This window comes from Schistosoma mansoni, assembly GCF_000237925.1.
Source record: "Schistosoma mansoni, WGS project CABG00000000 data, chromosome 5 unplaced supercontig 0195, strain Puerto Rico, whole genome shotgun sequence".
NCBI lineage: Eukaryota > Metazoa > Platyhelminthes > Trematoda > Strigeidida > Schistosomatidae > Schistosoma > Schistosoma mansoni.
Genome location: NW_017386018.1, coordinates 435,742 through 449,986, shown reverse-complemented (window position 1 = coordinate 449,986; position 14,245 = coordinate 435,742). Strand labels below are relative to the sequence as shown.

At 37.4% G+C, this 14,245-nt stretch overlaps 1 protein-coding gene across 1 annotated transcript; it reads right to left on the bottom strand.

The window, feature by feature from the left end:
• Positions 1 to 271: 271 nt before the first annotated feature.
• On the bottom strand, positions 272 to 13,882 carry Smp_068750 (hypothetical protein; the record flags this gene model as incomplete). Its single annotated transcript, XM_018791091.1, has 4 exons — positions 272 to 376; positions 1,798 to 1,872; positions 11,363 to 11,695; positions 13,838 to 13,882. The coding sequence occupies 4 exons, from the start codon at positions 13,880 to 13,882 to the stop codon at positions 272 to 274; spliced, it is 558 nt and encodes a 185-aa protein (XP_018645708.1).
• Positions 13,883 to 14,245: the final 363 nt, after the last annotated feature.

The window sequence follows — 14,245 nt, the reverse complement described above, 5'->3', positions numbered from 1 at the left end:
ATCTTGTCATTTTTGATTAACCTTTGGAATGCAATACAGTCTTCTGATATTCGATATCTTCAAACAGTCTAATAAAGCGATTCTATATTATGTTCTAAAACACTACTATAAATGTTAAACAAATATAAGAACAGCTGTACAACTGAAGCAAACGATCTTCAAAAAATTTCCCTCTATGAAGTCTTTTTAAGAAAAGTAAAAATAAAAATTTATTTTTTTCCCAAGTAAAAGTATATATATAATACTATTATAAAGAACCAAAGTATTTATTCTATTCGTCCTGAAGTAAAGCTTTCGATCGAAAATTACATAAGAAGCAACATATAACGGTGTCTTCACAATAGGCTGATCGACAACATACAGGACATTTGACAAGCTGAATATAAAAAGAAGATGAATAATCACTTAATCTAATTCATATATCAACAGTTTGAGCTATATATGAATGTTTTAAAACAACAAGTACCGTCTTACCTCCACCAGTGAATAAAGCTTATTACAATGGATATTTCCCGTCTATTAATAAATTATGATTTAATGGTCACTTTATTATACTTAAGAAATTAACACTACTGGAAAATACTCAGTCAAGTGGTCTTTTATTTCTGACTCTTACTAGCTAATAAAATTATTATTGCTTAAATATCATTTGAGATCGCCTATATATATAAGAGATAAATATCAGAAGACGAAATAAAAACAAAGATAAAATATTAGGAACAGGGTTAAAAAAGGACTTAAAGTTGCAATTATTAAGGATTGTTAGGTGAACCCTCGATCACCATACCAGGGAAAGGCTAACCACACTTTCCTTCTGCATACATAGGCAGGTTCGGAAACATTCGATAACGATTGCCTCTGCCAAACGGAGTAAGATTGATATTTCTTATCAGTTAATTATTTTCAAATACATTATTTACATCTTTATATCCACTGTTTAAAAGATATCATGAGCTCAAACCAGAAATATGCGTACAAAAGAAGTACGTCATATCATTATCGTTACCATGGCCTTAATATTATTATTATTATTATTATTACTCCATTTCCCCTTTACTTATATCTTATATTCTCATTATTGTATTCATGAATACTCATCATATCACCTTATTTACTTTTACACCTCTATGACCTTTAATTATTGTAACCAAAACATTTTATTCATTTTAATTATCTTATTATATTCATCAAATCTATTGTGATTACCCGTATTACGTAATCTGGTATTATAATCTTTCCATTACGTCATCCTGGTTATTTGTGTTCACATTTCCTCACGGAATTAGTACTTTAATAAAACATTTTCATATATATACGGTTGTACAGCTTGATAATAAATTCGTTGAAAAGGGATCCCTTCGCTGAACTTCGTGTTTTAAAAGATGTCTGACAATTGCTCTTCTAAACGCCTTACATTTCCTAAAAACCTTTACATGAAAATATGTTAAACATTTGTTAATTATTATATTTATACTAATAATTGTAATTTTAAGTTGTATGGAGCTGATGATAAACCATAAAATAGATTGAATCCATTTTATTCACCAAACCTTTTTGTTCTTGCTCCGTTTAAATTTATCGAAGGATCTAGTTGTATGAAGCTTTTTCTATCTATTAACATATTTTCTACATTCCTCCCATGCTTTGACTGTTCTACACTCAGTAAAAGTACAGAAATGCATGTTAGGAGTACAATATTACTAGTTGAACTGGCAAAAGTTAACCACATCCACTAAAGTAGATCACACTACTAAACGTATACAAATATTTTACCCAAGTATGAAACACTATACTTACTGGTACAGCCGATTTCATTCGACCAGGCCGTCCAAGACATATTTGACATAGTATTAAGTCCGTAAAATCATGAGTCTAAAAAAACAATTTATGCATAAGTTACTGATGAGATGAACTGGGAATGCATATTTTTCATCTATTATTTTGTCCGTGATAAAACAAGAATGTATAAAATTGATTCTTCCAACAAATGACGGCGGTGAGACTATAGTTTATGGACGAACCAAACAGATTTAAGATGGCAGGTCTTAGATTTTGGCACGAAATTCGTCCACTCATTCGTTTAAGTAGCGTTTTGGCATTTTGGCTGCTGCCAGTTCTTGATGAAAACCCTAAATCTAACTGCTAACCCCTACCATCAACTGTAAATCACAATTCAAACTGCTTTATAACTCTCATTTAGTCCGAGTTAGTAAGTGAGCATCCTCAAGGTCATTTTAGCATTGCTCAAAAGCCGTCTATAAATTATACTTATTTACTAACTTACGCCTGTTACCCCTCTAGGAGGAGCATAGGCCGCACACCAGCATTCTTCATCCAACCCTGTCCTGGGCAATCCTTTCCAGTTCCTTCCAGTTGTCATTCATCCTAATCATATCTGCTTCTATTTCCCGGCGTAATGTGTTATTTGGCCTTCCTAATTTCCGCTTCCCTCCACGATTCCAAGTTAGGGATTGACTCGTGATGTAGTTTGTTGATTTCCTCAATGTATGTCCTATCCACTTTAAACGTTTTTTCCTAATTTCCTCTTCAGCTGGAAGCTGGTTCGTCCTCTCCCACAGGAGGCTGTTGCTGATGGTATCCGGCCAGTGAATGTTGAGTACTTTGCGTAAACAACTGTTCATAAATACTTGTACCTTCTTGACGATTGATGTAGCAGTTCTTCACGTTTCAGCTCCGTACAATAGGACTGTTTTGACGTTCGTATTGAAGATTCTCACTTTGAAGTTAGTTGACAGTTGTTTTGAGTTCCATATGTTCTTCGATTGTAAGAATACGGTCCTTGCTTTGCCAGTCCTAGCCTTTACGTCTGCATCAGATCCTCCTTGTTTATCAATGATGCTTCTCAGGTACGTGAATGTTTCCACATCTTCTAGAGTTTCGTCATCAAGTGTAATTGGGTTGGTGTTCTCCGTGTTGTATTTGAGAATCTTGCTTTTTCCTTTGTGTATGTTGCGGACTATTGATGCAGAGGCTGCTGCTACATTTGCTGTCTTCGTCTGTATTTGTTGAATGCACATAAATTTGCAAATCTCTCCCCATTTTCATTTCTCTCTCCTAGTCCATGTCGTCCAATTATATCTTCGAACCCAGTGTTGTCCACTCCGACTTTAGCGTTCAGATCTTCCATCAGGATTGTGAGGTCTTTTCTCGAGCACTTTGCTATGATTGATTGCAGCCTCTATAGAACTGATCTTTATCGTCGTCTATCACTGGTGGGCGCATAACATTGGATAACATTCATTGTGATCCCCTCCTACTTGGTTTTGAATGATGCTTTGATTATCCTGGATCTATGAGATTCCCATCCTACAAGTGCATTTCGTGCTTCTCTGGACAGCATTAGAGCAACTCCCTGAGTATGTGGAGCATTTTCCTCTTCGTGACCAGAGTACAACAGCATTTCACCCGTACCTAACCTTTGTTGTCCAGCTTGTGTTCAATGGGTTTCGCTGATTCCGAGTACTGCCAATTTGTATCTCGTCATTCCCACATTGTCCGGACGTTTCATGTACCTATAAAAATTGTCGCTCTGGTTGTAAGACAGGGCATCGGCCTCGTGACTTCCGAAAAATCTCGGCTTTCACCATGAGGCGTCATAAATCTTCATTCAACTTCCAGGGCAGAATTTAAATGGTTTGAATGATTTTTTCTGGTTAGCGTTTTTTTAGCGAGTTAGTTTTTCTACGGGATGGGGTCGTTAACCCCATGCCCAACCCTCCTCCTTTACCCCAGCTTGGAACCAGCAGTCACTCTAGAAGAGCTACGGGCGGAGTTGTCTATAAATTACAGTTTCACCATAATATTTCTTAAAAATTCTTTAAATTATATGTTGATTCTTGGCAGCCCCCAAATGCCCTGGTACGTCCGAGAGTGGAGAGAGTCCACTCTCCCTCTCGAAATGCTCTCACATGGCCATGCGTATATAGCCTCTGTCAGGGAAGTCCTACTCACTGCCTTCTCGTGGCGGGGGTGTTGTTTACAAAATTGAGAGGACGAAAAGCGAATGTCCGGCGCTTTAACCGGGTTGGTGGACACGGAAATTCCACCTAGGGTAGTTGGAAAACCCTGATTCCAAACCAATGGTGCTCCAGTATCCTGAAGGAAAAACCAGCGTATGAATCAATCGTTGGTCACCGGCTACCATGGGACTGCATCTTCTCACGATGCTCCACTGCCTTGTGTGTTAGACCTTTAGGTCAAAGGCTCGGGGTGTGGCCCCCTAAGAAAACCTCCTGCCTTGGTCTGGGCACCCGGGCAGTATCACAGCCCTCACACAAATCAAATGAGATTTGTGCGGCGCATATGTATTCGGTGCCCCTTTGTACCAATATTTATGTGTTCAAATAAATAATAAAATGATTCATGGCAAGACTATAATTTATGGATGAACCAATCAGATATAGAATAACAGATTTTGAGTTTTGGCTCGAAATTCATTCATCTATTTGGCTAAATAGCGTTTTGGTATTTTAGTTGATGTCAGTTCATGATGAAAACCCCAATTTCAATTCCTAACCCCAACCATCAACTATAAACCATAATCCTTATTATTCACACAGGTTTATAACCCTCATTTAGCCCAAGTAAGCAGGTGGATATCCTCAAGGTCACTTCGACGTCGCTCAAAGGTCGTCCATAAATTATAGTCTTACCTTGATTCATAAAACCCATAACAAAATGAATTTTGTAGGAAATTACAGACGCAGTCTTATCATATAAAATCTCTAAACCTCCAGTTTAAATTCAAAATAGCAGTCGAAATTTTTAAAAAACGTTTAAATTTTAAGACAGGTTGTGACTATGTACCCTAGTTGTGACTAATAGTACTCTCAGTTAAATAACATGGCAAATCAAAAAGTAAACAAACTGAATTAATAAGATCATTTCCAATTATTTAGATTACCCAACTTATTGAATAGCTCACTCTGTAGCGTGTTCACATAAGACATATGGATAGTTGAGATCATGCACCGATCAATGTTGGACCACCACCGAACTCCTGGAGTAACTGAAGAGTGATTTCGTCCTAATATGGGACTTTTCAGAAGTGTGGATCCACGATCCCGCACTAAAGGGACTTGAACTCAGGCCCTTCGGTCTTGCACGCGAACGCTTAGCCTCTAGACCACTGAGCCGGCATGTAACGGTGTTAGTGTCTAACGTTAACCAATCCACAATACTGTGCGACCATCTCCCATTGTCTTCAGTATGTAACTGCCTCAAACCCGACACGATCGAACTTCACTGGCCACGGCTTCTCACCAGAACTCTGAGAAATATCTCTTGAAGCTAGTCACTAGCGAGCACGAGACTGAAGATCCTGCGCTCGATTCTTGAGTACGTAATCGTGGATTCACACTGCTGAGGAGTTCCACACTGGGACGAAACGAGAGTCCAGTGCTTCCAGGTTCTCAATGGTGGTCTAACATTGATCGGTTTATGATCTCAACTAACACTCAACAATCTACACTATCTTACAGTGATATGTAGATAGCTTTGGATGACAAAAATGAAGTTCTCAGTGAAATTAACACTTATGTGTAGCACTGAACCAACAAATCAACGGAAAAATGCTCGGAAATGTTAGATGTCGCATATTAAACAGTGAAAAATGACAGTTATCGTAGCATATAATACTTGATCTATGTTTTCAGAAAAACAATTTTTGCCTTGTATATTAGAAAATTATTGAGGCTAAGCTGATAAATTTATACAAAAGTGTAGTAATTCAGAACATTCATCTACCTACTTAAGAAGTATAAAACCAGATAAATCATGTTACAGACGAGTCGTTCTAATCTTATTTAGTATTTTGCTCACATTCACATATTTGACATTGTTGGCTCCTTTAACAGCATCGTACAGATTCTCGTACAGTCAATTAATAGCACTTACCCAAGGATCATCTTATTAAGGTTTTTCCTCTATCTATACTTTCCTTTCCGTGTGTCCTTTTATTTGTTTGCTTTTCATATATATAACCGAATCAAATAAAAAAAATAGACAATCTGGCCATTTTCATCAGCTTGAATGGTTGCCTGCCCATCTTTGAATACTTGAAACTCATTCTTCCAGCATGTTCCATATTTAATCTTTAATACCACAGTTGCATAATAGTTACCCGAGTTATTATATACGGAATTGAATGGAGATTTTTATCTAACTGGAGTCAAGTGAGGGCACGAAAAAGGAACACTTGAATGGACTGATCAACTATGATTGTGTGATTGAAATAATCTAGGTCATTTATGTTGTGTAACTGTTTACTAACAACAAAACGTATTCAGAATATCCTATGTTAGGAAATTTGTATATCCTTCTGTCGATTTCGAAGTTTTAATCCAATAAGCTGTGGTGTTACATCGATATTTTTATATTCTCATTGGTTAAAAAGTCATATACTGTCTCAATAAAGTTCCAGGTTTATAAAGATGGCGAAGTTCAGAAGAGTTATGTTGTCAGTCACCACAAAATTGAATCTAAAAATACTCTTGTCCTTCATTGTTTAAGCCTAACAAGTTCAACTATCATCATAGATTAACACAGAGGATGCACATACAACTCCATATGTAGTAGAGCATAATCATAATAAAGTTATTTTAACCATATTCACACAGATACATAGACAAATTTATAAATAAATAATATATTTGTAATATAACTTCGCCTGTAGCTCCTCTGGGGGTTACTGCCGGTCCCAAGCCCGGGTAAAGGAGGAGGGTTGGGCATGGGGTTAGCGACCCCATCCCGTAGAAAATCAAGTCGCTAAAAAAACGCTAACCAGAAAAAATCATTCAAACCATTCAAATTCTGCCCTGGGAGTAGAAGGAATAATTATGACGTCTCATGATGAAAGCCGAGTTCCTTCGGAAGTCATGAGGCCGATGCACCTTCTTACAACCAGAGCGACAATTTTTATAGGTACATGGAATGTTCGAACAATGTGGGAGACCGGAAGAGTCTTTCAAATTGCTGCAGAAATGAGAAAATACAACCTGGAGGTGCTTGGAATCAGCGAAACACATTGGACGCAGGTTGGACAACAACGTTTGTCTTCAGGAGAACTTCTGTTATACTCCGGTCATGAAGAAGAAAATGCCCCACATACACAAGGAGTTGCATTGATGCTGTCCAGAAAAGCACAAAATGCACTTATTGGATGGGAATCTCATGGACCAAGGATCATCAAAGCCTCCTTCAAAACAAAGAGAGAGGGCATTACAATGAACGTCATCCAATGCTATGCGCCTACCAACGACTGCGATGAAGACGCTAAAGACCAATTCTACGATAGGCTGCAGTCGATCCTCGAGAAGTGCCCAACCAAGGACCTGACAATTCTGATGGGAGATCTCAATGCTAAGGTTGGAATGGACAACACTGGATACGAAGACGTCATGGGACAACATGGACTGGGAGAAAGGTGAGAGATTTGCAAACCTATGTGCCTTCAATAAACTGGTCATAGGTGGCACCATATTCCCACACAAAAACATACACAAAGCCACTTGGATTTCACCGGATCACACTACACAGAATTAAATCGACCATATCTGCATCAACAAAAAGTTCAAGAGGACGATGGAGGATGTGAGAACCAGAAGAGGAGCTGATATAGCATCCGATCATCATTTGCTGGTCGCCAAGATGAAACTAAAACCCAAGAAGCACTGGACAACGGCGCGGACAACATCACAAAAGTTTAATACGGCCTTTCTTCGAGATGCTGACAAACTCAACAAATTCAACATAGCCCTCAGCAACAGGTTTTAGGCCTTTCATGATCTACTCAATGGAGAGGGGACTACCATGGAGAGCAACTGGAAAGGTATCAAGGAGGCAATCGTTTCAACATATCAAGAGGTTCTGGGCCAAAAGAAGCACCATAACAAGGAATGGATCACTGTTGGTACACTGGATAAAATTGAAGAAAGGAGGAACAAGAAGGCAGCAATCAATATCAGCCGAACCAGAGCGGAAAAAGCCAAGGTACAAGCCGAATACACAGAGGCCAACAAGCAAGTGAAGAGGAGCATCAGAACCGACAAACGTAAATATGTGGAAGATTTAGCGATGACAGCGGAAAAGGCTGCAAGAGAGGGAAACATGAGACAACTGTATGATACAACAAAGAAACTTGCTGGAAATTACCGTAAGCCAGAAAGACCAGTGAAAAGCAAGGAAGGCAAAGTAATCACCGATATTGAAGAACAACGAAACAGGTGGGTAGAATACTTCAAAGAACTCTTGAATCGACCAGCTCCACTGAACACACCCAACATCGAAGCAGCACCCACGGACCTCCCAATCGATGTTGGCCCACCAACAATTGAAGAGATCAGCATGGCCATTAGACAAATCAAGAGCGGCAAAGCAGCGGGACCAGACAACATCCCGGCAGAGGCACTGAAAGCAAATGTAGCAGCAACTGCCAAGATACTCCACATCCTCTTCAGTAAGATTTGGGATGAAGAACAAGTACCAATAGACTTGAAAAAAGGACTTCTGATCAAGATACCAAAGAAAGGCGATCTCAGCAAGTGCGACAACTACAGGGGCATCACTCTTCTCTCAATACCAGGAAAAGTCTTCAACAGAGTATTGTTAAACAGGATGAAGGATTCCGTGGACGCCCAACTTCGAGATCAACAAGCTGGATTTCTTAAGGATAGATCGTGCACAGATCAAATCGCAACTCTACGTATCATTGTGGAACAATCAATCGAATGGAATTCATCACTCTACATCAACTTTATCGACTACGAGAAGGCATTTGATAGCATGGACAGGACAACACTATGGAGGCTTCTTCGACACTACGGCGTGCCTGAGAAGATAGTCAACATCATACGGAACTCCTATGTTGGACTAAACTGCCAAATCGTCCACGGAGAACAACTCACCGACTCGTTTGAAGTAAAGACCGGTGTTAGACAAGGTTGCTTACTCTCACCCTTTCTCTTTCTCCTGGTGATCGACTGGATCATGAAGACGTCAACATCTGGAGGAATACACGGGATACAGTGGACAGGCAGGATGCAGCTTGACGATTTAGACTTCGCGGATGATCTGGCTCTTCTATCACAAACGCAACAACAAATGCAGGAGAAAACGACCAGTGTAGCATCAGCCTCAGCAGCAGTAGGTCTCAATATAAACAAAGGGAAAAGCAAGATTCTCCGATACAATACAATATGCACCAATCAAATTACACTTGACGGAGAAGCTTTGGAAGATGTGGAAACCTTTACATATCTGGGCAGCATCATTGATGAACACGGTGGATCAGATGCAGATGTGAGGGCGCGGATCGGCAAAGCAAGAGCAGCATACCTACAACTGAAAAACATCTGGAGCTCAAAACAATTGTCAACCAACACCAAGGTTAGAATTTTCAATACAAATGTCAAGACAGTTCTACTGTATGGGGCGGAGACGTGGAGAACTACGAAAGCCATTATCCAGAAGATACAAGTGTTTATTAACAGCTGTCTACGCAAGATACTTCGGATCAGATGGCCAGACACTATCAGCAACAACCTACTGTGGGAGACAACAAACCAGATTCCAGCAGAGGAAGAAATCAGGAAGAAGCGCTGGAAGTGGATTGGACACACCTTGAGGAAATCACCTAATTGTGTCACAAGACAAGCCCTCACATGGAATCCTGAAGGTCAAAGAAGAAGAGGAAGACCAAAGAACACATTACGCCGAGAAATAGAGACAGACATGAGAAGAATGAATAAGAACTGGATAGAACTAGAAAAGAAGGCCCAGGACAGAGTGGGTTGAAGAAAGCTGGTCGGCGGCCTATGCTTCATTGAGAGTAACAGGCGTAAGTAAGTAAGTAATATTTGTAATATCCCAATGAGTAGAAAAATTAGATTTTCCGACGTTTCGTGACTCAGTGTAAGCCACTTCTTCAGAGAATAAATAACCAAATTAGGATTATTCCAAGTGTAAATAGTACAACGGAACAACACGAATATTAGGTGCGATCAATCAAAAAACAATTCTGAATAAATCAATGTCATGTCATTTCCGTCAAGATGATTCATAAGCGACATGTATGTAAATTTGTGAGTGTGTATGTGTGCACTGTTAATGATGAAAAATGTGTGACCTTTATAATGGCAAAGGATAGACTTTAATTTGTACGGTAATGGTGTGAATTGTAAATAATATCAAAATACTACTTCTTGTCAGTAAATAACTTACCGAAATAAGATTAATGCAAGTATCAAAGAAACAATGCTAAATATTTTGAGTACGATCAAATTCATAATAAGCTTGTAAATGTTAATGCCAAGTTATTTTGATCGTGGTGATTCTGTATGACATATCACTGTATCAATTTGTGCGCAAGAAAGTGGGTGTGGAAAATGTATACACTTGTAATGTGAAGAAGTGGAGCTGAAATTGAGTGTGTGTGTGTGTGTGCAGATTTTGGGGAAAGTGTATATGGTCAAATGTAGTCGTTTGGACAAACAGTCCATGTTAGATGAATAGTCAGACCTGTTTCCCCTACTGAGAGAAGAGGGATTTAGCATTATGTGAAACGCTTCCGCTATTCGCTTCTCTTTATAGATGGAAAAATCTTTTTGAATTATTTTGATATTTCTAATATCAATCTGGTGATTATTGAAAATAGCATGTAATGCTATTGCTGATTCAAATCGTAGATTTTCCAATTCTACAGGATTATGAGGAGGTAATTTTGTGTAACTTACGTGTTCCTGGGTACGAGTCGAGATCTCACTAGAAGACAATCTAGTATAGAACACATCACAATCGACACAATGTAATCTGTAGACATAATTTTGTCTAGAAGTAAACGGGATCTTATCTTTTAAGTAAGGCGTTTCTTAGAGCGTTAGTTGTCATGCAGAAAGCTTTAACTTTGTAAGTTTTCAAGATCCGTTGTGATTCCTCTGTCATACCTTGGTGTTAAGGTAAAACCATAGTAGCGATCCAAGATAGTTCATTAGAATTGTTTAACGAAGGATAGTTTTATTTTATTGTTTTTTGATAATATTCTTAGGAAAATTATTAAATTGTAGGATTAAGATCAAATAGTTCTGTTGTCCCATATTATCATTAAATTAAAAAGAGCAAATTAACCTAAAATGATTTAAACAATTAGACTTGGCTTATTAAAGGATTTTAATCAAATTCCAATCTTCTTACACAGTAATGTTTAAAGGCTTTGAGCGAATTAAACAATCGGCAGTGTAAGCTGGTCAACAATTGTTCAGAAAGAATATGGTGAAACTAACATTTCCAATACATTTAAGGAATCAGACACATAAAATCATTATTTATGTTTATTGTGTGAACTTACTTTACGTTGGGGGCAAATACCATTAAGGCAGGCATCAATGGAAGTTACTCTGCAACAGTTGCATAAGTCAGCAACTGATAAACAACATGGACAGCAAGCGAAAGGTTGAAGCTGATTGGCAGATGGTTTAACACTTGGCGTACGCTTCGCCAATATGGATTTTACAATTGCATAAATTATACCGATAATTAACAAATAACCAAATCCGCATAGAAGTAGTAATAATGAGAATGGTATTGGTAAGTCATATATAAAATTTTGAAAAACTGTTGAAACTTTGCGACTGGCTAATTCAGCTTCGGCCACATCAGCTGGGACTTGAAATACATCCAACTGTAAATAAATTAGTATAAATTACTGAGCAAAGTTATAATGAATAAATAGAAAGCTATGTATTTTGTTCATTATAAAAAGAAGTACAAGTTATTTTTATTAAAGGAGAAGTTTGAAACATAACTAGAGCGCCAGTGATTTTTAATAACGATATTTAAATTGAAATATTCATCTATTAGGAGTCTTTATTAGGACTGAAAGAATTCTAGTCAATCTAGATAAAAAAACTGAATGGTAAAGCTCATAAGTGATGAATGTTTCTTATCTTTGAATCAAGAAAGAAAAACCATCGTAGCAGAATAATATGAGTCAATTTATTTCACCAGTACTCTTCAGCTGCTTACAACTTATGAACAGTAGTATTAACCATTAGAAACGGAAGAGGTATGGATACTTTATGAGTTGGATATGTAGATATAGAGTAATGAGAGACAATAATAACGGAAGGATTAAAAAATTGTCTAAACCTTTGCTTATATACGCTTAAATATGTAATATTCTAGAAGAGAGAACTGAGAAAGGGATGTGGACAGAATTTTCTTCTAGAAATTGAGGACTTATGTTGCCGATCATGAAATACTTATAAAAAAATACATAGACTAGCTGAGCATACCTCAAAAACAAAATCAAAAAATCATAAGGTACAATTAAGATCATGGAAAAAGTATTGCGTAACAGTCTCATGAAAACAAGGCCATCAAGGAAAAACAAGATTGATAACTGTATCTTGTTGGATTCATAAACTTGGTTTAAACTTTTTATTGCAACAGATTTGGGAAATTCCAATAAAGTCAAAATGCCTTGTTTGTTATCTTGAAGAATTTTGAAAACTCAACATCACCTCTACTATCAGGCAAATAACGACCAATCGCACTGCCGAAAACTGCCATAGGTTATTGAAGGAAATCAGCTTGTAAGTCACTCTCTAATTAATCAAGGCCTAATTGTTAGACCTCAATCTTGGACATCTTACCATAGCTCAATGTAAGTTCATCTGATCTCCTCTTCCAATTGTCAATCTGTATGTCAGTACATAACTTACAACATATAGATATGTGTATAGTACGAAAAACTACTTTCCTAAGTCTGAGCATTTTAAAAATCAAGGTAAAAAGTTTCTGGGCATTCGTGATTAAATAAATGACTCACTAGAAAACCTAAGGGAACAAGATAAGCTGTAAGGTAAACTCCAAAAAATTTGTATACTTAATTACCTATTTCCATAAGTTTAGTAGAGTGTGATGCGAAATGGAGTGCTAGAATAAAAAACTGAACCCGAACCAAGAGTACTATAATTATTGAACATTTAAAATAAGTCAGGCTCATAGATTAGTGTTAAAACTTCTGGCCTGGATGCCCTGTTAATGTTCAATGTGATAAGACCACCAATTAGAAAGCAGCGAATTATCGATCGGACCAACTAAACACAAAACCCGTACGAGCGGTGTAGAGCACTTGTCCGTCCTGCTTTCCGCCTAGTCCAGCCAGTCAAGTCCAGAACACCAATAACAGTCTCTGCAGTATGAATCATGTATTTCAAACATACTGGGTTTATATACCAAACAGACAGACCACATCGTACCATAAAATAGGGAACAACATTTGTACAAGATTTAGCCAAATGTGGCTATGAATAAGGGAGTTAGTAAATGATAGACAGGACATAACTCAAGAACGGTAAACCGTATAACAATATTTCACAGTCAAAATAAAGCTCATAATGAGAGGAATAAGAATAGTTTAGTTATTTAACAACTATACGAAAACAAATATACGCGTAGCAATGGTCCATAAACGGATCCCAAGAGTTACCATTCGTTATTCTTATCGGGACATAACAGTTAGTTAATAGTGTTCCGAACTGGTAATCCAAATGTAGTTGATCAAAATTTTGCAGTGATTTAGATGTCCTTATAAGTTTAATCAATATCAACTTTTAGAGAAATTAATCTCACAACTAGAGATCTTTCTGATAGCCTAATCACTAAATCGATCTGTAAGTACAGGTTCAGATTTCAGTCATATTGCATGAAAGAATTATGGGTTTTCATACTTTTTTGTTCATATACTTGTTATTTTATTTTACTCTAAAGGTAACTTGTATTAATTTAATGTGCTCTGAACATATCACTAACAGCATACATCACCATACGAAAGATTTTTGTACAGTAGGGTATCAAATCCCATTCTAATTGAGAAAATATGTTTCCATAGATTGGTAATGTGAGTAATAACAAATGAAGCATTGCACAAAATCGCGCTGTCAAGCAATTTAAAATGTAACGTGTTATGAGCTGATAACAAAGTAATTTCGTACAAAATGTTTAATCATATTTTAGGCATTCCCTAATTATCTATTCAATTAGAGGTGGGGTAAACCTAGTTAAATAATTCTGTTCATCAACTTAAAAATCCCCATAGAATATTCAAAAACAAGGAATATTTGAACGAACAACTGTTTTCGATAACTTCACCATCAGGCTCTACAGTTATAAGTCCATAATTATTGTGATGATGTACAACAGCCAAAATAGGGCATGCATTAATGAA